At 46.7% G+C, this 22,290-nt stretch overlaps 2 protein-coding genes across 2 annotated transcripts; one reads left to right on the plus strand and one right to left on the minus strand.

Moving 5' to 3' along the window:
* Positions 1 to 700: 700 nt before the first annotated feature.
* On the plus strand, positions 701 to 10,111 carry TCP1 (t-complex 1). The gene is made up of 12 exons (XM_080664438.1): positions 701 to 977; positions 2,002 to 2,087; positions 2,266 to 2,394; positions 4,175 to 4,272; positions 4,644 to 4,754; positions 5,040 to 5,221; positions 5,580 to 5,706; positions 7,986 to 8,161; positions 8,515 to 8,638; positions 8,939 to 9,131; positions 9,288 to 9,451; positions 9,812 to 10,111. The coding sequence occupies exons 1-12, from the start codon at positions 914 to 916 to the stop codon at positions 10,026 to 10,028; spliced, it is 1,671 nt and encodes a 556-aa protein (XP_080520564.1). The 5' UTR covers positions 701 to 913; the 3' UTR covers positions 10,029 to 10,111.
* On the minus strand, positions 10,022 to 22,135 carry ACAT2 (acetyl-CoA acetyltransferase 2). Its single transcript, XM_080664439.1, has 9 exons — positions 21,962 to 22,135; positions 21,135 to 21,269; positions 17,060 to 17,241; positions 15,171 to 15,288; positions 13,998 to 14,141; positions 12,566 to 12,688; positions 11,373 to 11,527; positions 10,750 to 10,860; positions 10,022 to 10,388 (listed from the first exon to the last, which is right to left on the minus strand). The coding sequence occupies exons 1-9, from the start codon at positions 22,014 to 22,016 to the stop codon at positions 10,218 to 10,220; spliced, it is 1,194 nt and encodes a 397-aa protein (XP_080520565.1). The 5' UTR covers positions 22,017 to 22,135; the 3' UTR covers positions 10,022 to 10,217.
* Between the last annotated feature and the right edge of the window lie 155 nt (positions 22,136 to 22,290).

The following is a 22,290-nucleotide window of genomic DNA, read 5'->3' on the forward strand; positions in this document are numbered from 1 at the left end:
GCCCCACACACCCGTTGGGCACTGGGAGGAAACGGGGCAGAGCAAGATGCACAGCTTTCTCTCCAGAAACGATGGCTGTCATTTCACCGTGGAAAGCCTTGCCCGTCCCACCGTGGCCCAGCTTGTACTCGGAGCCCAAAAACAAAGCCTGCGACTTGCCGGGTGCTCTCCAAACAAATTCCTACATGTAAGGAGAACTAGGGAAATATTTAATGTATAAACCAATAATTTTTAAAACATGCAATAGCTGACTCTTTAGTCAGGAGCACGGACCTCTTTTCCGAAGTAAAAAAAAAAAAAAATAGCCACTACAACAATAGCTGTCCAATGTGAATGAGTCAAAATAAGCAAAAATATACTTCTGGGTGTGCTGCAGTTCTAGTCTGTGCGATGAAAAACAACCGCTGGTATAAACACGCCGGAGTAGCTCAGAGGCCCCGCTCTACCTTTAAGAAGGGCCCACCCTCCTCTCCCGTCATACCCCAGGCTCCACCCCACCGTGAACCACCTTTTCTAGAAGGCACTAGAATGTGCAAACGCGCACGCGCAACCGAGCAATTTCCGCTCGCGATGCAAGAACCTGACTTCCGTTCTATCATCGCGCCCTTCTTATTCGCTCTCTAATTGAGCAAAAGTGATGAACCCGCCCTTCCGGCTCCTCACTTCCTACACATTGACGCGTCTCTCCCCCGCCCCTTCTCTCTTTCCCGCCCTGCCCCGCGGCGGCGCAGGCGCTGAGGGGTCGGGTAGGCGGGGGAAGAGGTGGAGCGGTGTCCCCAGCATTCCCTGCGGCATCGCTTGGGCCGGGTCCACGCCGCGCTGCCGCTGCCGCTAGTGTGGCCGCCGCTGGGCCTAGGAACCGACGCTAGCTTCCGCGGTGTAAGTGAAGCCCGAGGTGTGCCCTGCTGCGAAGATGGAGGGGCCGTTGTCCGTGTTCGGGGACCGCAGCACTGGGGAGGCGATCCGCTCCCAGAACGGTAAGGACAGGCGAGGCCTCTGCTGGGTGACGCGGAGCGCTCCCCCAGCCTCCCCGCTGGGGCCGGGGTTACGGTCCTCGTGCTTTTCTTCTCTCCCCAAAATAGGGGCGGGGGTGGGGTGCGTAACCTACCCCCGCGGGTTCGTGACTTCTGGGCGGGGCGGCAGCGTCCGCTTTCCATGGGGAGGAAGCCCGCGGAGCGCGGCCGGTTTTTGAGACCCGCGCCGGGTGGCAGTGGCTGGCTGTGGGTCCCCGGGCTCCGGGGCTGGGAAAGCGAGCCCCGGTGCTGACACGCCTGGCGTCCCTTCGGCACCTCTGACCCGCTCTTGTTCCGATTCTAACCACGAGGAGCATCTCTCAACCTCATGGCCTCGTTTTAGGACCATGAACAGAAAAGACGAGTTTCCACTGCTCGCTCGGTTTACTGATGAGCAATGGCTGCAATTTCTTTGTTTTGCCCGCTGTACCCCAGCGGCAGTCGTCTGCAGGTGCCGGGTGCCCGACGTCCGGAGCTCGTTCTTACCCACCCATCGCTGGCAGCTCCTGGAAGTAAAAGTAGCCCAGGGGATTGTCTTTGGATGTTGGCATAAGCGATACTAACAACGAACTTTTTATACTAAACATGGCTCCGAATTAAAGCGTTTGTTGGTGAGCTCCTTTTGAGCGCGCTAACACTTGGAAGTCCTGGATGCCTGTTGATCTTTAGTTGATTGATGATGAATTTTGGTCTTGGATGAATTTGCAGTGAAGTCAGAACCTCTGGTTCCCACTTTCTTTCAATTCACAGACATAAAGACTGTTGATTTTAATAGGGTTTTTATAAAAAAAATGCTAGTTTTCCTTTTCCTATATGAGGTGACAGAACCCAAATTATGACTGGTAGATTACCTTTTATTTTAAGTGATGAGGACAGATTTGTGCATTTGGAAATTTCAGAGGCTGTTGGATGTCATTTACTCTCTTGAAGCTGAAATTGTCCTTTGAAGTCGTGGGTTTTCCTAATTTTCGTTATTTCATTTCTATAGTTATGGCTGCAGCTTCTATTGCCAATATTGTAAAGAGTTCTCTTGGACCTGTTGGCTTGGATAAAATGTTGGTGGATGATATTGGTGTAAGTACAACTAGATGTTTGTTTCTTTAATGAGCTCTTAAATGATTTGCTGTGTAAATTCTTTGTATTGGAAGGGGTAAGGGAGAACACATGTCATCATGTGGTTGTGTTCATGAGAGCATGTCCTGTTTCTGTAGGTGATTGTGGTTTTTTTCCCCCTTCCCTGCCAATTTCTTAGGATATCACCATTACCAATGATGGTGCGACCATCCTGAAGTTATTGGAGGTAGAGCATCCCGCAGCTAAAGTTCTCTGTGAGCTAGCCGACCTGCAAGACAAAGAAGTGGGAGATGGAACCACCTCCGTGGTAGGTAGTCTGGGTAGATGGCTGAAGACTCGCTTTCCTATGTCAGATGGTCACAAAGTGAACCTTACTAAGTTATTTGCTTCTGAGTTAAAAAAAAAAAGTTATGCCCTGACCGGTTTGGCTCAGTGGATACCAGCCTTGGGCAAACTACGGCCCGCGGGCCGGATCCGGCTGTTCTATCCGGTTCTCTTGCTCTCCCCTCCGCTCCTTTACTTTGAATTTATATTAGTTCACACAAACACTCCATCCATGCTTTTGTTCCGGCCCTCCGGTCCAGTTTAAGAACCCATTGTGGACTGAAAGGTCCCAGGTTCGATTCTGGTCGGGGGCATGTACCTTGGATGCGGGCACATCCCTAATAGGAGGTGTGCAGGAGGCAGCTGATTGATATTTCTCTCTCATCGATGTTTCTAACTCTCTGTCCCTCTCTCTTCCTCTCTGTAAAAAATCAATAAAAATATATATTTAAAAAAAAAAAAAGAACCCATTGTGGCCCTCGAGTCAAAAAGTTTGCCCACCCCTGGGATAGACTGAAAGGTCCCAGGTTCAATTCCCGTCAAGGGCATGTACCTTGGTTGCGAGCACATCCCCAGTGGGAGGTGTACAGGAGGCAGCTGATCGATGTTTCTCTCTCATCTATGTTTCTAGCTCTATCGCTTTCCCTTCCTCTCTGTGAAAAAGCAATAAAATAGGTCTTTTAAAAAATAAGTTACTTAAGAGGGGGAAACAATGGGGGGGGGGTGATTCTGAAAGAAAACTTGAAAAACCTGATGATTATAGCTAGTTTGTACACTTTAAGTAGAGAAAAAACTTAAGAGATATTTCAATATGGTCCCCTCACAACCTGAGACTTAGAAATTTCTAAAACCTTCCCTTTATAATTAAAGAAAATATTTCACCAGTTTATAAAAAAAAACAAGATACTTTTATATTTTAAATGCTGGTAAGGCAATCTCATGAGTTCAAAATGGGAGTGTGATCAGTATTATAAATTTGGAGAGCATGGAGCACATTGATATAGAAACAAATAATTTGCTCTAAAGAAACAATGCATTGTGTGGGGAAATGTTTGCATTTTTAAATTAAACTATAAGCCATGAAAGAATGGTCTCTACCTCTTATAATAAAAATGGTCTTAAAATTATAATTTCCCCCAAAAGAAGCAGTATTTTTGAAGTCGTTTTATTTATTTTTTAAATATATTTTTATTGATTTTAGAGAGGAAGGGAGAGAGAGATAGAATCATCAGTGATGAGAAGGAATCATGGATCAGCTGCCTCCTGGGCACCCCACACTGGGGATTAAGTCCACAGCAACCAGGACGTGTGCCCTGACCAGGAATCGAACCCTGACCTGCTTCATAGGTCAACCCTCAACCTCTGAGCCATGATGGCTGGGCTGAAGTCTTTTTAATTAAAAAATATTTTTAGTGTCCTTAAATGATTTTTACAATAAGCCAAATAACATAAAATAGTAAAGGCCATTTGAGTAGTCAGACTCTTAGCATCTATTGGACACTTAATCCATAAAAATAATGGGTGTGTAGTCTTTGACTATTGTACTGAACTAATATATCAGCCAGAACACTTTTTTGGCTTTTACTTGGTTTTGGCCATTTGCATATAAAACACTGAGTGGAGTTATATATTTTTCAGGTTTCTGATCAGTTATTTACTGCCATCACAATTCTGGTTAACATCTGATCATTTTGCTGCTTTTACGTACACATTGCACATAAAGTGTTAGACTAATATTACAGCCATGAATGTTTTCTCAACAGGTTATTATTGCAGCAGAACTTCTAAAAAACGCGGATGAACTAGTCAAACAGAAAATTCATCCCACGTCCGTTATTAGTGGCTATCGACTTGCTTGCAAGTAAGATTGTGTGCATTCAGAGAAAATTTTATTTTATTTGATAGAATTGCAAACTGTGTTTAAATGTTTTCATTAATGACTACATCTTATTTTTTAAAAGTTACATTTTAGCATTTAAGTGATATTTGAAGTAGGGCCGGTATCTCTTCTTCCCATTTGACTACCACATTTTCTCCTAATAGATTTTGGTGGCTATGCTTATGGGATAGATTAAAATTGCCATGATCTGAAGAGGGAGGATTTATTTGTGCCCTCCTCCTATATGAAATGGCGGAACAGAAAATGGGTGCCTGTGACATTTTGACACCACAGTAAAACAAGTTTGAATAGTGAATTAATTTGTAATTGTTTCCCCCCCACGCTTTAAACAGGGAGGCAGTGCGTTATATCAGTGAAAACCTAATTATTAACACAGATGAGCTTGGAAGAGATTGCCTGACTAATGCTGCTAAAACCTCGATGTCATCCAAAATCATCGGAATGTATCCTTGTGGTGGTCCAATACAGTTTGGGCTTTTTCTAAAGAAATAACCTGAGTGAGTTGTCATGCCAGGGGACGCCGTTTTGAAATTGCCGGTTTCCTCCCCTGCTGTCGGGGGGGGGCAGGTAATGTAAAGTGTAAAAGTAGTATGAATTGCAGGTAGTGGTAAATGCTGCTTGTTTTCTTGATGAGATTGCAAAAGGGAAGTGCCTTTGAGTTACCCTTGATTTTCATGTTTACCTGTTCTCCATTCCGAGTCTCTTGTTCTCCTTAACTTTCGCCTTAGAGATGGTGATTTCTTCGCTAGTATGGTGGTAGATGCCGTACTTGCTATTAAATACACAGATGTAAGAGGCCAGCCTCGCTACCCAATCAACTCCATTAATATTCTGAAAGCCCATGGGAGAAGCCAGATGGAGAGTGTGCTCATCAATGGCTATGCACTCAACTGTGTGGTGGGGTCTCAGGGTAAGGCTCGGTATTTGGTCACATAACGAGAGGACTAGAGGCTAAAATTAGCTTTGTGTGGACTGCTTACTCTTCCTCTTCAGATGAACTATCCAAGCTGTGCACTTACTGTTCTCTAAGGAACTGTACATCACATTGTCAGTTTCTCTTTAGTAACGTAAGCACATAACGGAGGAAAAATGCAAGTTAGAAGAAAGTACATGTGTTTAATGCCATAAAAATGTGTGATGTTAAACATAAAATTGAAATTTGTGTTTACATATGACATACTTTAATCTCACGCTTTATGGCTAGGTGTATAAAATGTAGTGTTATTAATAGTTACTGTGAAAGAACCTAATATTATGTTCAATTGTAGGCATGCCCAAGAGAATAGTTAATGCAAAAATTGCTTGCCTTGACTTCAGCCTGCAGAAAACAAAAATGAAGCTTGGTGTGCAGGTGCTAATTACAGACCCCGAGAACCTGGACCAGATTAGACAGAGGTATGCTGACAGACATGTTCAAAGTAACTGCATAACATCTTTCCTCCTTCCTGCCTAACAGTGTCCTTCCGCCTGAGGCGACTCCCTCCCTCTACAGTAAATGTCCCAGATCCTGTTGCATTCTGCCTTAGAGTGTTGCTTCATTTGTAGTTCTTTCTCATCTGCATCTTCAGCTACGAATTCTGCTGTTCATTCCTTTCCAGACTTCACTTGTAGCTCACACAATTTGCTCTAGTTCTTCCCTGTCCGTTCCCACTCTTTACAGCCAGGCGTCTCAAGAGTGACGTACACAAAAACTTTCCTGGCACTTTATTTCTCATTCCTTTTACAGCTTTGTTCTCCGGTGGAGAGCCACTTGCTCAGCTCACTGGTGACTGATATTCACTAGACAGACATGTTCAACCTTCGCTTGACCTTGATCGAGCCTTTGACTACTACTTTCTTGAGACGCTTGGGGTGTGGAGTGGCTCTGTGATACTGCCTCATCTGTATTCCTGTGCCCAGACGGCTCCCGCCTCCCTGTTCTCTCCAGGATAACTCCTCGTCCCGTGACCTCAGTTATTATGTGCGAGACTCCCACATCTAGTTCTCTGAGCCCCCAACACACACGTGTTTGTCTAGTTGAATATTTTTTGAAACAACTTGTGATGATACACCCCAAATCTACTCTTGAATATGTTGATGATGGGAGCCCCTCTACTCAGGCAGAAAGCTAGAAAGAACCTTGACCTCTTTTTCTTTTTTTGAACCTAATAACTTCTCTCATACTTTTTCACTAAGACCTTGATTTCCATCTTCAACTCAAATCTCAAGTTCATCTATTTTCCATTTGCATTCTCTTGCTCAGACTGTTGCATTCTCTTTCTCAGACTGTTGCAGAAGCACACACACTGGTCATGTGGAGGTCACTTCCATCCCTCCCAGGCTACTTCCCCATGGCAGCCAGGTCCCTGTCATCCCTTCTTAATACCTCACGTGTTCCTCACATTGCAGTCTAGCCACACAGGGACCAGGATTCCCAAACTTCCTGCACAGGACCCAGAATACTTCTCCCTCTGCCTGCCTGTTTCACTTTTTTAAATATGCCTTTATTGGTTTTGGAGACGGGAGAGAGAGAGAAACATCAATGATGAGAGAGAATCATCACCTGCCTCTTGCACGCCCCTTACTGGGGATCGAGCCCACAACCCGGTCATGTGCCCTTCACCAGAATCGAACCTGGGACCCCTCAGTCTGTAGGCTGATGCTCTATCCACTGAGCCAGACCAGCTAGGACTGTTTTAATTTTTTACTTGCTCTTTAAGTGGTCAGTCTCTCAAAGAAGCTTCTCTTTATCCCTCAATCTAAATTATGCTCTACTGTGCCTTTCTATGCCCGTCTTCCTGGGGCTTAGCACAGTTTCTGTTTGTATGACTTAGATTGTAAGTTCTGAAGGTAGAGACTGAATGATTTCCTTGGCTTTGTAGCCTCCCGTGTTTAGTAGTTTCTGGCATGCAGTATTTGTTCAGTATATACAAAGTGGTTTATTTTTAGGTTAATATTTAATTCATTTCATTTTAAGAATTCTTTCAGTTATCCACTATTTGAATGGTAAGTGAAATGGCTTCATTTACCTACATATTGACTCTTTCCCAGAGCTTGTGATTTCCATACATGGCTGACTGCCTCCTGGAAGCATCACCTAAACACACAGGGACTTCAGACTCATGTTGTTGAAAACAACTCTCCTCTTGCCTGCGCCCTGTTAGTATTTATCTGACTCCAGGAGTCGGCGGCTAAACCTCTTACCTAAGCTGTAAACTGTACTCTCCCCTCCAGTCATCTCTATCTCCAGTGATTGCCTCTTTGCCTCAGTACGGTTTCCACATGACATCAGGGGATCCTTTTGAAAACAGATTTGATGATGCTATTCCTAATTTTAAAAGATGAAGCAGTCCAGACCCTTTAACCGCCCCTACAGGGTTTATTTTCTGGTCCTACCTGCAATTTCAACTCTGGAACCCTCGACTCCAGACCTTCAAGCTTTTCTTGTCCCGTCTGCCAGGGTGGATTTCTGTCTCCCGTGTGCTTGTGATCTCCGTATTGTACTTGTGGTAGCATTGGCCACGAAATGTGGTTGACAGCCTGCCAGGTCATTGAAGGCTGGGACATTTTCCTTTCTAATCACATTTCTTGGTTAGATATTCAGATTGGGGCGGGGGGAGGGCTAAGTGGAATTTTTAATGCCTGGAACTTTATGTAAATTGGACTGATTTAAATTCTGGTCATAATATCTGTAGAGAATCAGACATCAGCAAGGAACGAATCCAGAAGATCCTGGCAACTGGAGCCAACGTTATTCTCACCACGGGTGGAATTGACGACATGTGTCTGAAGTATTTTGTGGAAGCTGGCGCCATGGCGGTCAGAAGGGTTTTAAAAAAGGACCTTAAGCGCATTGCGAAAGCTTCTGGAGGTATGTCTTCCGCCAGCGCTCAGGTGTGACGGTCCATGTTCCTGTATGTGCCTATGTCTCTACACGGGGGTGTCAGTATTAAGCAGCTTCAAAAACAACCCTTTTTCCTTTTACTCCTCCCTGTAATGATTGGTACTGCAAATATATTTATAGAGCCATGTTTCATACAATTGGAAACGTTGTTTAATTTATTGAATTTCTTAACCTCAAAATGACAATTCCATGCCTGGTGCCTAAGTGTAAACGTTAAACTTGCATTTGTGCATCACTTTTCCATGTTCCTGAATCTAAGACAGGGTATGAAAATATTCATGGGCGGATAGTGTTTACATATCTTTGTAATTACTTAACAGCAATTGTTGTGTCAAGCCTGGCCAATCTGGAAGGCGAGGAAACCTTTGAGGCGTCAATGCTGGGGCAAGCAGAAGAAGTGGTACAGGAGAGAATTTGTGATGATGAACTGATCCTGGTCAAAAAGTAAGAGCTACTTTTTAAATTTTAAAACTACATAGATTTTTATTAACGAGTAAGAACAGACCCCTTCCCATTTATTTGCTGCTATAGTCTTTTCAATGGTATGAGCAGTTATACGCATGGGATAAAATAACATTAGACCATTGTCAATTGAGATGGAGTAACCATTTCATCTCTTCTGCATGCATGGTCTAGACATATGTCCTATGTAAGCAGGATTTAATCACAGTGCTTAAATAAATGTCTGTGCAGACTTCTTTTGTAAAAGTGTTGATTTAAGAATTTCACTTCATGTTTCAATAGCACTAAGGCTCGCACATCTGCGTCAATTATCTTACGTGGGGCAAATGACTACATGTGTGATGAGATGGAGCGCTCTTTACATGATGCTATTTGTGTGGTGAAGAGAGTTTTGGAGTCAAAATCTGTGGTCCCCGGTGGGGGTGCTGTGGAAGCAGCCCTTTCCATATACCTGGAAAACTACGCAACCAGCATGGTGAGAGCACCTAGTGACCCGCTTCCTCTTCCAGCAGCGCTCCAGAGAGCGTCTCCAGCGCCTCGTTAATACCCCTCATGTGAAACTGAAACCTTAGCTGCCGCTGCGTCTTGATTTTCTTCCTTTTCTGAGGCTACCTCGTTGTCTTTCTTCCAGGGGTCTCGGGAACAGCTTGCTATTGCAGAATTTGCACGATCTCTTCTCGTTATTCCTAACACACTTGCAGTTAATGCTGCCCAAGACTCCACTGATCTGGTTGCAAAGTTAAGGGCTTTTCATAATGAGGCTCAAGTTAACCCAGAACGCAAGAATCTAAAATGGTAAGTATACAAGTGCCCTGTCTTTTTCATTGTCATCTGTATGTCAGATGTACCAGTTGTGTTTTCTGGTCATTTTATTAGCATTGATGTGTCTTGGGTTGTACTGACCCCTCCTTGCCTCTCAGGGTACTCGCTTCACCTACAGGATGATCCACGCAGGATATTACTTAGGGGCGATCCGTACCCATCTTTACGCAACCCCTTTATAAAGCAGTGATAGTGTGGACAGCTTTACTACCATCTAGTGCCTTTCCTCGATTCTTTGTGCTCATTTTTGTTAATTCATAAAGAACTAAAGTATTAAAGGGATAGGATGGGTATATGTTAAGTCATTTAATCGATTCTATTTCTAAATTGCAGGATTGGTCTTGATCTGGTTAATGGTAAACCTCGAGACAACAAACAAGCAGGGGTGTTTGAACCCACTGTAGTTAAAGTTAAAAGTTTGAAGTTCGCAACAGAAGCTGCAATCACCATTCTTCGAATTGATGATCTTATTAAATTGCATCCAGAAAGCAAAGATGACAAGCATGGAGGGTATGAAGATGCTGTTCACTCAGGAGCCCTTGATGACTGATCGGATTTATTTATAACACTGTACGATGCATTGTCTTGTACCTTGCATATTACACATTAAAAGTACCCGCTGTCAAGCCCTGGGTTCTTGTGAAGTGGAAGATGGCTCCCACCCTCACATTGGTCCTGATTTCACATATTAGTGCCTTATTAGTAGAAAGAAATGAGGTTCAAGTTTAGTTAAGCAGGTTCACCCTCTCTGAACACACATTGCTATCCCCATCCCACCCCCAATGCATAGGGCAGCAACACCACGATGCCCACCCTTTCGCTCCATTGTGTGTAACAGGGTAACGAGAATCCGACAGCCCGATGCCCCGAGAGGGTGGCCCAGGGCTATAGCCCCTCCTTGAACGTTGACCTAAAGGGAGAAAAGACTTGTCATTCTGTAGATAAGAGGGCTAAAATCCCAAACTAGTACCTTTTCCCTCTTAATGTTAAACCAGTAAGCTGCCCTCTTTGATTTATGCCCTTAAGCTATCTATCCTAGCTTGCCTGTTCCTTCGTTTAAAATTTTTTTGGAGCCCTGTTATGTTTGAGGTAAACTAACGCAGTCTTGGGAAGCAACAGGGTAAATGAACCTGCAGTCCCACCAGTTACTACCAGATGGCCAATACCTGGGATCTGATCTAACTACGCTCCGTGTGTTTTGCTGTTTACGATCTTAAACTGCATTGTGAATGTTCCTTTGCAAGCTCTCGGGAAGGGCTGCTTAAGTTTACCTTCTCTGGGTTCAATCCAAGTTCCTTAGTTACTGCAACTGAGATGGCTGCAAAGGCTTCGTTGATTTCAAATGTGTCCACATCCTCCAGTGACCAGCCTGCTTTTGCCACCTAAAGGGAAGATTGATGGGAGAGGTCTAAAATCTCGGGTGGCACCGTTCTTCATTGTACATGGAAAAGGATATATATGATACTGAAGGATCTCAGAAACCGGCCATTTGGCGCTGCTACATCAGCCTAGTGGCTTAAGGATAAAACAGCCCTTGGAAATTCTAAACTATCCTAAATTTTGAACCGGTAACATCAGTCCTGTAGGAGAGAGGTAACACAGCATCTGTTCCCCTTGATCCAAATGTTCTGGGCTGCCCTTTGTGTAGGGAAAATGGGCAAGGGAATGAATGGGCCCATTTATGGCTAACTGGAAGACTTTCATAAAAGGGAAACAACGAACGAAGCCTGATGGGAATAAACAAAAGTAAAGCTCAGTCTTGGCTGCTTGGAGTGGAAAGGGTCTGGGCAAGTGAAGAAGGCAGACCTTAATGTGCAATTGCAGGTTAGTGGTCTAGTCCCTCAGAGAGAAGGTAACAGCAGAGGGCAGTGGTGAGGTTCGGAAGTAAACTCACAGCTTGCTTTATGGCTGGAATCGGCCCTGTTCCCATAATGGAAGGCTCCACACCCGCCTGTGACCAGGAAACGATCTCTGCTAAAGGTGTCAGCCCACGGTTCTCGGCCTCCGACTTCTTCATAAGAACCACAGCTGCAGCACCATCATTCATTCCTGCAAAACACCACTGTCTTCGTCTCTAAAGTACGCTCACTGACTTCAGCTGTGTTCCCGTGTACTTTCTCTGACAGCTGAGGACGTGAGTTAAATTATGAACACATCTCGGCAAAAGCCATTTGCCATATTTCAGACTTCACAGTGTACTCTGAAATGTAAGTTAGGCAATGTGACATCATCACAAATCATTCCAAGGGGAAAGTGGGAAGATTAAAACAGTGGGGGAGGGGAGGATAATGAAAAGAAATGGAAGAAATAGCCACAACCTCACGGGAGAATACAACAGATTCTGTTTTTGGGAAAGTACAAAGATACTAGATAAACTGGGGTTCCTTAAGTTAGGATATTGGTAAAGCAAATCCATTCACTCAGTATACATAGAGGAAGCTTCTAATCTAAGTATGGAAAAACCAATGACCAAATATACAGAACTACATTTTCCCCTAAAGCAGCTAAAACAAGGTTTTAGAATAACGTATAGATATTGAAATATAAAGAAAAAAGGTATTAACCTGGTAGAATTATCAGAAGATGGGATTCCCCAACTGTCCTTCAGAAAATCTAACCTGGCCCTGGCCGGGTAGCTCAGTTGGTTATAAAAGTGGTCGCCAGCCGAAACCGGTTTGGCTCAGTGGATAGAGCGTCAGCCTGCGGACTGAAGGGTCCCAGGTTCGATTCCGGTCAAGGGCATGTACCTTGGTTGCGGGCACGTCCCCAGTAGGGGGTGTGCAGGAGGCAGCTGATCGATGCTTCTCTCTCATCGATGTTTCTAACTCTTTATCCCTCTCCCTTCCTCTCTGTAAAAAATCAATAAAATATATTTTAAAAAAAAAGAAAAGTGGTCGCCAACCGGTGGTCCGTGAGGTCCGAAAGGTTGGCAACCACTGGGTTAGAGCATCATCCCAATACATCAAGGTTTTGCGTTTGATCCCTGGTCAGGGCACATATAAGAAGTAACCAGTGAATGCATCAATAAGTGGAACAACATGTCTTCCCACTTCCTCTGTAAAATCAAGTAAAAAAATTTCCCCTAACCTGAAGCATTAGCTGGAGTCACTGTTCCTGTTCCATCCGTAAGGAAGTAAGGCTTTAGTTTAGACAGGGCTTCTATGTTGCTCCCATGGCGAGGAAACTCATCTGTTTTAACTTCGATAAGACCTGAAAAGGAAAATTTCCTGAGGTTAGGTCAGAGATGGCAGCATGCTACGAATGGTGGGTTCCTCAGACCCGACTCATGAAGATTCATATTTGAAGATAAGGTTTATTTAAAAGGAATTTTCATCCCAGTAGGAAAAGTATGCACACTAATAAACATTATTGTATGTTAAGACACTTTATGGACACTATAGTCATGAGGCATTTTGAGGCACAGGACTTGGCTGCTTACAGAGGACTGGAGCCGGGAGTGTGAAAGCCAACCTCACTAGGGCCGGATAAAAGGGATGTCAGTTCATTGCTAAGAGAATTTGACTGAAGCACTCGATCTGTATATATAAAAGCCTACACGACCATTATGACCGAACGACCAGAACAACTGGTCGACCAGTCGCTATGACATACACTGACCACCAGGAGAAAGACGCTCAACACAGGCGCTGCCCCCCTGGTGGTCAGTGTGCTCCCACAACAAACCTCCTGCGGCCCCTCCCCCTGGCCAGCCTACCTCCCACGGCCCCCTCCAGCCAACCTGTCACGCCCTCCTTTCCCCTGGCCTGCTGGCCAACCTCCCAGGGTCCCTGCCCACAGCTGGCTGGCCCAATTGGCTTCGATGGACAACCAGGCAGAGGGACCCCACCCGAGCACGAATTCATGCACCGGGCTGGGCCTCTAATATTAAATAAAAGCAAGGGGACCCATAAAGATCCACCCAAGAAATAGAGCCGCACACAGAAGCAACAGGAAGTAATGGATGTTCACTTCTGAGGAGATTAGCCTGTAACAGGTCAGCTGTGGCCTCACAACCTGTCAATGCTCTAGTTTCTCCTGAAACTGGCCCTACTGACCTGGCAGTGTGGACACTGGGACCAAGTGTCTGAATGCTGGCACAGCTTCCCACGTTTCCTCACCCCATAAACATTGCCCCATCACCCCAAGCTTATTCAGAGGCATCCAGGGGATACCTTTTAGCCTGAAAGGCTTGGCTAGGACACAAGTTATACACAAGTCCTATAGATTATTCTTTTGGGTATTATTCTTATAAAGAGCTGTGTTGATGTTTAAATCATAATGATTTATGTACCCACCTTTTCTTTTTAAAATATTTTTACTGATTTCAGAGAGAAAAGGGAAAGGAGAGACAGAAACATCAATGATGAGAGAATCACTGAATGGCTGCCTCCTGCACACCCCACACTGGGGATTGAGCCCGCAACCTGGGCCTGTGACCTGACCAGGAATTGAACTGTGACCTCCTGGTTCATAAGTCAACGCTCAACCACTGGGCCACGCCGGCCAGGCCTGAACCCACCTTTTCTAGAAGGCACAAACACTGGTACAATCTCCTTGTCAAAGTGGCCAGCTTTCTGCGCGCTCTCCGTCCTGTTCTGGGACAGAACTGCCAACTTGTCCTGATCTTCTCTATTCACTTGCCATTTTTTGGCTACATTTTCAGCTGTGAAAAAAACAGACAAAGCAAAATGTTAACAGTTACAGGAACTGGTTTTTGGTAGCTCAAGCTTTTCATATTTAAACAAGCACTGAGCGCCCAGCACCAGCAGGCTCGCTGACAGGCTCAGGGACAGTGCTCTGTTGGCAATCTCGCCTCCCACTGGCGATGAATATGAAAATCTCACAGCAACTCAAGAAGCCATTTTCTTTCTTTGCTTCCTTCCTTCTCTCTTTTCCTTTTTATATAATTTTAAACTTTCAGAAATTTCCTTTATGCAGATTTTCTAATTGCCTATTTTGCCCCAATTGTTTTATCATTCTCTTTCTGAACCATTTGAAAGTTCTAGATATCCTGCTCCTTTATCCCCAAATTTTAATTTCAGTGTATATTTCCCCACAAACAAGGCCATTTTCTTACATAACCACAGCTTTCAAAATTAGGAAAAATAACATCAATACAATACTATTATCTAATTCTCGGTCCATATTCCAGTTTCACTTGTCCCAATTGTGTCTTTTTAAAAAAAATACATTTTTATTGATTTTTAGAGGAAGAGAAAGGGAGAAAGAAACATCAATGTGAAAACGAAACACCGATTAGCTACCTCCTGTATGCCCCCTACTCGGGATCGAGCCCCCAACCGGGGCATGTGTCCTAAACAGGAATCTAACCATCAACCTTTTGGTGCATGGAATAATACCCAACCAACGGAGCCACACCGGCCAGGGCCCAGTGATCTTCTTTATAGCTAATTTATTTATTTGTTCAGTCCAAGATCCAATCAGGATCACGCACTGCATTTCACTGTCAATTTCTTCAATTTCTTTTTATTCGGAAGAGTTCTTCAGACTCTGTTTCTTAACCTTGCTGTTTTAGAAGAGCAGCGGCCAGTTCTTTTGTCCAATGTCCCTGGTTTGGACTTACATGGCTCACTTACGATATATGGTTTCCTGAGGAAAGCCCCTGGGGAGTTACTGGTTCCATGCCTTTTAACCTTTCTACAGTGAACGTGCTCCGCTCCCCCTGCCTTACCTGTAATGCCCATGTGGTAGTTGTGAAATGCATCTGTAAGCCCGTCCTGGAGAATACTGTCTGTCAGTGGTGTTTCCCCAAGCCTGACTCCTGTCCTCAAGTGAACCAGGTGAGGAGCCTGAAAACGAGAAATACCAGTGCATTCAGGCTTGGTTATAACTAGTCCTCTGCTCAGGACACCACTCTTAACTGTTCAGTAATCTCTAAGTCCTCACTAGTCCCCTGTGACCCTACTCCCCAATTCTGGCCTAGCCTCCTCCTTACCCCGGGTTCAGGGCCCCAAAACTCCTGGAATCAGCAAACGGCCCCACCCTGTCTACTCCTGGGAGCCTGTTACTTTCCTACCTATCCATTTCCATTTCCCATCAAACCTCTCTCTTCCGTGTCCTAGTTCCTTAAGAACCTCATTCATTCTTTCCAGATGCAACTAGCTCTCTGTTAAATGAAGAGTTCATCCAAGAGTTTAACTGATGTGAACAATGTGTTACTCCTTCTGATGGAGGCATAATGCCCACAGTGATAAGAAGTAGGTTGCCTAATTAACTGAACGGAGGATTTCTGGGAGGGGCGCCCTTTAACTCTCACCAACTCAATAGCAGCTATACTAGAATAGAAGGGCTTCGGAGTCAGAAGATCTATATTTGAATCCTGGCTCTGGACCTCAGGTTACTTACCTGTAAATTAACAATGACACCATCTAGCCTCTAGGGCTGCTGTGACTGCCTGTATAAAAGCACCTCGTATAGCACTACACAGGTTATTACTAGGGTCCCATCATAATCACTCTGATCGTATTTGCTGCCTTAGGCCTGCCTCCTCCTTCCGGGGCCTCAGCAATGGCTGCGCTGAACAGACCCTCTGCCTAGGGCACGGGTGGGGAGCATCCAGCCCAAAGACCATATAAGGCCTCCAAAATCAGTTGGTCTGGCCCTGCCAAGGCATTAGAGGTGAGTTAATTAAATGTTTGACCAAATATAGTAGGCTAAGTTTTGTTTGTTTATTAATCCACAGCTGAGGATATTTTTTCCACGGATTTTTTAGAAAGTGGAAGAGAGTGGAAGGAAGCGGAAGAGATAGAGAAACAGAGATCTGAGAAAGACACACTGATTGGATACCTCCTGCAGGAGGATGGAGCCCACAACCGAGGTACGTGCCCTTGACTCTAATGGAACCTGGGACCCTCAAGTCTGCGGGCCGATGCTAATTCCACTGAGCCAAACCAGCTGGTGCAGAGCAGGCTAGTTTTTAAGCTGATAATTTTGTATGGCCCTCAAATGATGTTATAAATACCCAAGTGGCCCTTGGCAGAAGAAAAAGGTTCCCCACCCCCGGCCTAGGGGATCCTCAGCTCATCCACTGACCTGCCTGTAGGAAGCAGGGGATATGGTTTGAGGGATGGAACCTGGTGAAACAAATCCCACCTGGCAAGCTTATTAGAGAAGGGTACCGCTCAGCAGTCCTCTTTTCTGTTTCATAGCTTCCAAAGGTGAACAAAATTTGGCCCCTGGGTTCCTCTTTGTCACATGCAGGAAGGTAAGTGGCAACATTGACTTTTCCTCACAATGAGAAAGAAATTGAAGACCAAGGATATCAACAACTAATGTTATAAGTTTAATTCAGCAAATATTGTGTGTTTTGTTAATATTTTAGGAAAACCATTCTATTCTAATCACACTGGTTGACAAGCTTTTTCTTCAACCCCAATTTTCCATCTAATTTGAAAAATAATTAACTTTCAGGTTGGGATCAAGGTTGAATCAATTTTTTGTTTATTTGTTTACTGTTTGGTTCCAGCTCTGATATGATAATGAATCGATTTACCCTGCCGTGGCATGGACATGGGTTTACTGGCAAGAGGTCTGTGACAGCCATTTCTCCGGAGGCCTTACCTTGCTCATATTTTCCATGCCTCCTGCAACCACAATGCTGGAGTCTCCTAACTGGATCGACTGCGCTGCAAGGCACACAGCTTTGAGGCCTGAACCACAAATCATTTGGCAGGTCCATGCTGGAACAGAGTAAGGGATCCCTGCCCCCACACTGGCTTGTCGAACCGGATTCTGCCCACAACCTGGAAGAAGGGAAACAGAGGCCTCTCAGCAATCAGAGAAAGATACCATACCTGGGGGAGGCACTATGCAAAATCTCGAGACTGCAACTGGGTGTCCTGCCTGCCAAGGCAAGCTCTACCAGAGGCAAAAAGGCCCGCCATAGCTGGTGTGGCTCAGTGGATAGAGCACCGGCCTGTGGACTGAAGGGTCCAGGGTTCGATTCCGGTCAAGGGCACATGCCTTGGTTGTAGGCTCAATCCCCAGTAGGGGGTGTGCAGGAAGCAGCTGATCAATGATTCTCTCTCATCATTGATGTTTCCTTCTCTCTCTCCCTCTCCCTTCCTCTCTGAAATCAATTTTAAAAATTATTTTAAAAAAAGGACTATGTACACGCTACAACTGTCAGAGTCTAGCCCTGAAATACTATTATCTTGTGCTGTTCTACAGATACCATGGATATAAGCTTTCTTCTCCAAAAGTCGTAGTACCCTTAGAAGGCAATGTCTTCTTGACCTTTTGATAGGGCTTGAGTAAGCACACACTTGCCTGTAAAGACAGGGCAGAACATGGGCACTGTTCTGTGCTTCTGTGATCATGGCTAAGCCCGAGGGAAGAAAGAGGGTTAAACAGGGACATCTCTGATAAGAAGCACTTCTTTCCACAATATTCACCACTCACGGTTAACTGGTTATGTAACAAGCTATGTACAACATGAGAACTGACATATTCAACTGTGGGGAGTTCCTTCAGGGAATGGGAAGAAATGTATCACACACTTACTTTAATCAAAGTATTAGAGAAGGGGATGGAGTCACTGTATCAAAGTCAGTATTTATACAGTGGTCACTCTTTTGCAAATTACTGATATACTCACACATAGCAACTTTCCTTGGTGAGTTTGTTGGGAAAAAAAACTAGCAAATGGGTCATTGATAAAATATAAAGATTATATTCATCAGTGTTATTAATCTGGGGTTAGCTGGATGTGAAGAGTAGATGCAGGAAAAATGTTAAGTATTAGAATATTTTCTAAATTAAACTCATAAGACACTAGTCAATAAAGAAGGCTATTATTTAAGACGAGAGGCCCAGTGCACGAATTCATGCATGGGTGGGGTCCCTCGGCCTGGCTAGCAATCGAGGCTTTTAAGGCGGGCCAGCCAGCTGGGGGAAGGGACCGCGGGAGGTTGGCCCGCTGGTGAGGGGGAGGGGGTTAGGGGTTGGGGCCAAGGGAGGTTGGCTGTGGGAGCGCATTGACCACCAGGGGCAGCTTCTGCGTTGAGCGTTTGTCCCTTGGTGATCAGTGTGCTAGGGGTTGCGGCTGGTCGACCAGTCACTCGGGTCATTCTGGTCATTCGGTCTTAAAGGTCACTTAGGCTTTTATATATATAGATCCTGCTTTTTTCTATATATACTAGAGGCCCGGTGCACAAAATTTGTGCACAGGGGTGGGGTGGGGGGGGAGTATTCCTCAGCCCAGCCTGCACCCTCTCCTATCTGGGACCCCTCGGGGGATATCTGACTGCCGGTTTAGGCCCGATCAGCAGTCAGATATTCCTCTCACAATCCCGGACTGCTGGCTCCTAACTGCTCACCTGCCTGCCTGCCCTTGCTTCTGCCTGCCAGGCTGTGCACCCTAACCGCTCCCCTGCTGGCCTGGTCCCCCCCAACTGCCTTCCCCTGCAGGCCTGGTCACCCCCAACTGCCCTCCCCTGCTGGCCATCTTGTGGCGGCTATCTGTGGCAGCCATCTTGTGACAACATGGGGTGGCCATCTTGTGATGACGCAAGGGCCACCTAAGGCTTTTATTAATGTAGGTATATTTATTTATTTCAGAGAGGAAGGGAGAGGGAGGGAACAAGAGATAGAAACATCAATGATTAGAGAGATCACTGATCAGCCAGCTCCTGCACATCCTCCACTGGGGATCGAGCCTTCAACCTGGGCATGTGCCTTTGACCAGAATCGAACCCAGGACCCTTCAGTCTGCAGGCCGGCGCTCTATCCACTGAGCAAAACGAGCTAGGGATAGGATTCCTGCTTTTTAAGCAACGTGAATTACATATGCATTTAAGTAAATAACTTCTTTATAAGTTTCCTATGTATTTATTTATAATCCTTGTCTTCAGGTACTTAAGAGTTAAGAAATGAGCGTTAACATAAGTAATAGTCTAGCATTTAGCGGAAAATGAGCTCCATGAGAATGATGATTTCTATCTTATGTAAACATTTATTTTTCTGGCTGACAGAGAACCGCAGGTGCTCAGTAACTATGTGATGTGATTGTGGACAGTACCTGGCCTGAGGGAGGACAGATGTGGTAGAAGAGCCAGCTCGTCTTCCAACCGGAACCCTGGATAAGTTACTTAACCTCGCAAAATCTCACGTGCTCATTTGGGAAATGGACATACTACGACCCAAGAGCCTTACTGAGAGAACCAACTGAGGGGATGAAAGGAAAGCACTAATCACAGTGCCTTACAGGCCCAGCACCAAGCAGGCCCGCGATAAACACCGCTCCATTTTTATTATAATGTGTGGAGGTGCTGGAGAGGTGCGACGTGGAAAAGAGAAGAAGAAACCAGCCTGGCAGGTGGCACTCAGTGGACTGAGCGTCATCCCATGCACCAAGAGGTTGCGGGTTCGAGTCTGGTCAGGGCACACGTCCCAGCTGAGGGCTGGATCCCAGCAGGGGGGCGTGCAGGAGGCAGCTGATGGATCTTTCTCATCAATGTTTCTATCTCGCTATCCTTCTCCCTTCCTCTCTCTCTAAAATCAATTAAAAACATATTTAATTTAAAAAAAGAGAGAGAGCCCTGACCGGTTTGGCTCTGTGGATAGAGCGTCGGCCTGTGGACTGAAAGGTCCCGGGTTCGATTCCGGTCAAGGGCATGTACCCTGGTTGCGGGCACATCCCCAGTAGGGAGTGTGCGGGAGGCAGCTGATCGATGTTTCTCTCTCATCGATGTTTCTAGCTCTCTATCCCTCTCCCTTCCTCTCTGTAAAAAATCAATAAAATATATTTTAAAAAAAAATAAAAAAGAGAAAGAGAAAAACCAGTAGTTGAGTACCCTACAGTAACTGAGTAAGTCTGAGTCATGAGGGTGGGAAGAAAGAAGGGAAGAGTGACGGAAGGTAGGCAGTATGAGGCAGGACTCAGATATTTAAAGCCTGGCATTCGTGAGAAATCAGTGTGCTGTGATCTGCAGTCCCATAGGGACAAGGGGAGAAAGGAGAACTGGGAAGAGTAACTACAAAACTACAAAGTAAGTACACAGAAAAATGGATCAGGTCTAAGAAGGGGTAAGGACCAAAGTTGGTTGTTAGCGAGCATTACCGATGATCAGTATGAATAACTGGAGTTTATACTCGGCATGAGACTAGTTATAATTACTCACCAGGCACTGGCAGGGATTGCTGGGTGGGAACCAGAAGAATGGAGCACTCTGGTGACTTACCTGTGCCCATCCCACGGGTGACTCACCCTGCCTGGGAGTCGTGTGAAGGCAACCTGTCTTCCCAGCTCAGAAGTGCAATCACGAGGGTGAGGACCTTACCTGCCTTGCTGGAGCCCTACCCCCAGCACCTAGCACAGTGCAGTGCACAGAAGAGGAATTCGATACGTTCCTATTGAATGTGTGACGCTTTAGGGAAATACGGAGGGTCGTGCATACTCTCCCATGCGCCAGGCTGGCCCTGCTTCTTCAGAATGAAAAGGCAGGGGAGGGGGTGGTCCTGGCTCCTTATGGTCCAGGACAAATATATGCAGGATGCGGAGAGGCCGGAAGCTATTCCTGGGACTTGGCAGAAGGGAGGGGCGATGGAGGCCAGAACGTAAGTTTGCGTGAGGGTGGGGTGGTCCATGGACTGCTTCTATACCCATGACCCTCTTTGGGCGTCACCGAGGAGGTACCTGCTGCCAAAACGTGTCCAAAGACGACCTCTGACACCTCTTCGGGGGCCACAGCGGCCCGCTTCAGGACTTCCTTGATGACAGTTGAGCCCAGGTCATGGACAGGAACGGTGGACAAGGCACCATTGAAGGAGCCTAGGACAGAAGGGAAGGCGAGGGGAGTGAAGGGGCCGCCCATGGTGGGGGGCTGGCGGACCCGGCTCTGCCCCTGCACAGGCGCCCACCGCAGCTCCCCTGGGCACAGGGCGGGGCGCGTGGGGCTCGCAGCAGCCGGGCCCCGGGCAGGCGTCTCCAAGGGCGCGGGACGGGACGGGACGGGACGGGACGGGGCGGGGGGGGGGGGGGACGGTGCACCCGCGGGACGCCTGCTGGTCCATCCTCAGGTCAAAGGGGATGGGCCACGCTCCCTAAAAAGAGGTCGGCCCTCCCGCGCGTCTACGGCTTTGAAGACTCCACAGCACTAAGGTGGCGAAGGCGGCTGGCATTACCCCTGGGACACCAGCAAGACCCCTGGCCGCTGCCCGGCTCCGACCACCCAGCGGCCCCGCCCCTGAGGCCACTGGGATGAGACGGCCAATCAGGAGCTCGCGAGAGAGCGCCTCTTCCTGCCAGCCAATGGGAGGGCCGGACGGCGCAGTGGCTCTACCTGGACCGCCAATCAGAGCAGGCGGAAGGGACTCATCCTCCCCAGGCTGAGAGGGCGGGTCTGCCGGGCAAGCCCGGGAGGTGTGAGGCTCCTTGTTCCGAGGGTCCCAGGCGTCCCAGGGATCCCCGCGGCCCGCCGGGCCCGCGTCTCCGACGCCGCGCCGGGCTTGCCAGCCACTCACCTATGACGGTCCGCGCCGCCGAGACGATGACCACGGGGTCCGAGCCTGCACTCATCCTGCCGCAGGACCACTCCACGCACAGCTGTGGACCCGACGCTCCGGCGAGCGAGGAAAAGCCTTCCCCGGCCGCTGGCGGATCACACTGTGGGCGGGACCGCAGGAAGCCCCGCCCCCACCCCCGCAGGCGCCGTGCGCAAGCGCGAGGTTGGGCAGCCGGGGAGGGACAGCTGATCGGGACACACACTGCCCACCGCACGTCAGACTTTACATGGAGGTCTTAGTGTAGCGTTTCCTTTCTTTTTAAAAGTATGAAACAGATCTTTTAATTT

This window comes from Plecotus auritus, assembly GCF_963455305.1.
Source record: "Plecotus auritus genome assembly, chromosome: 4".
Taxonomy (NCBI): Eukaryota; Metazoa; Chordata; class Mammalia; order Chiroptera; family Vespertilionidae; genus Plecotus; species Plecotus auritus.

What these genes read in the sequence shown, in the direction of transcription:
- ACAT2 (XM_080664439.1), bottom strand. Translation starts at nt 22,016, where the DNA reads ATGAGTGCAGGCTCGGACCCCGTGGTCATCGTCTCGGCGGCGCGGACC. An exon ending in GTTTGTGCCTTCTAGAAAAG is followed by an intron (nt 12,689 to 13,997) that starts GTGGGTTCAGGC and finishes TTTCCTTTTCAG; the next exon opens with GTCTTATCGAAGTTAAAACA. An exon ending in TTGGATTGAACCCAGAGAAG is followed by an intron (nt 10,389 to 10,749) that starts GTAAACTTAAGC and finishes TTCTCCCTTTAG; the next exon opens with GTCAACGTTCAAGGAGGGGC.
- TCP1 (XM_080664438.1), top strand. Translation starts at nt 914, where the DNA reads ATGGAGGGGCCGTTGTCCGTGTTCGGGGACCGCAGCACTGGGGAGGCG. An exon ending in CTGGACCAGATTAGACAGAG is followed by an intron (nt 5,707 to 7,985) that starts GTATGCTGACAG and finishes TAATATCTGTAG; the next exon opens with AGAATCAGACATCAGCAAGG. An exon ending in GAACTGATCCTGGTCAAAAA is followed by an intron (nt 8,639 to 8,938) that starts GTAAGAGCTACT and finishes ATGTTTCAATAG; the next exon opens with CACTAAGGCTCGCACATCTG.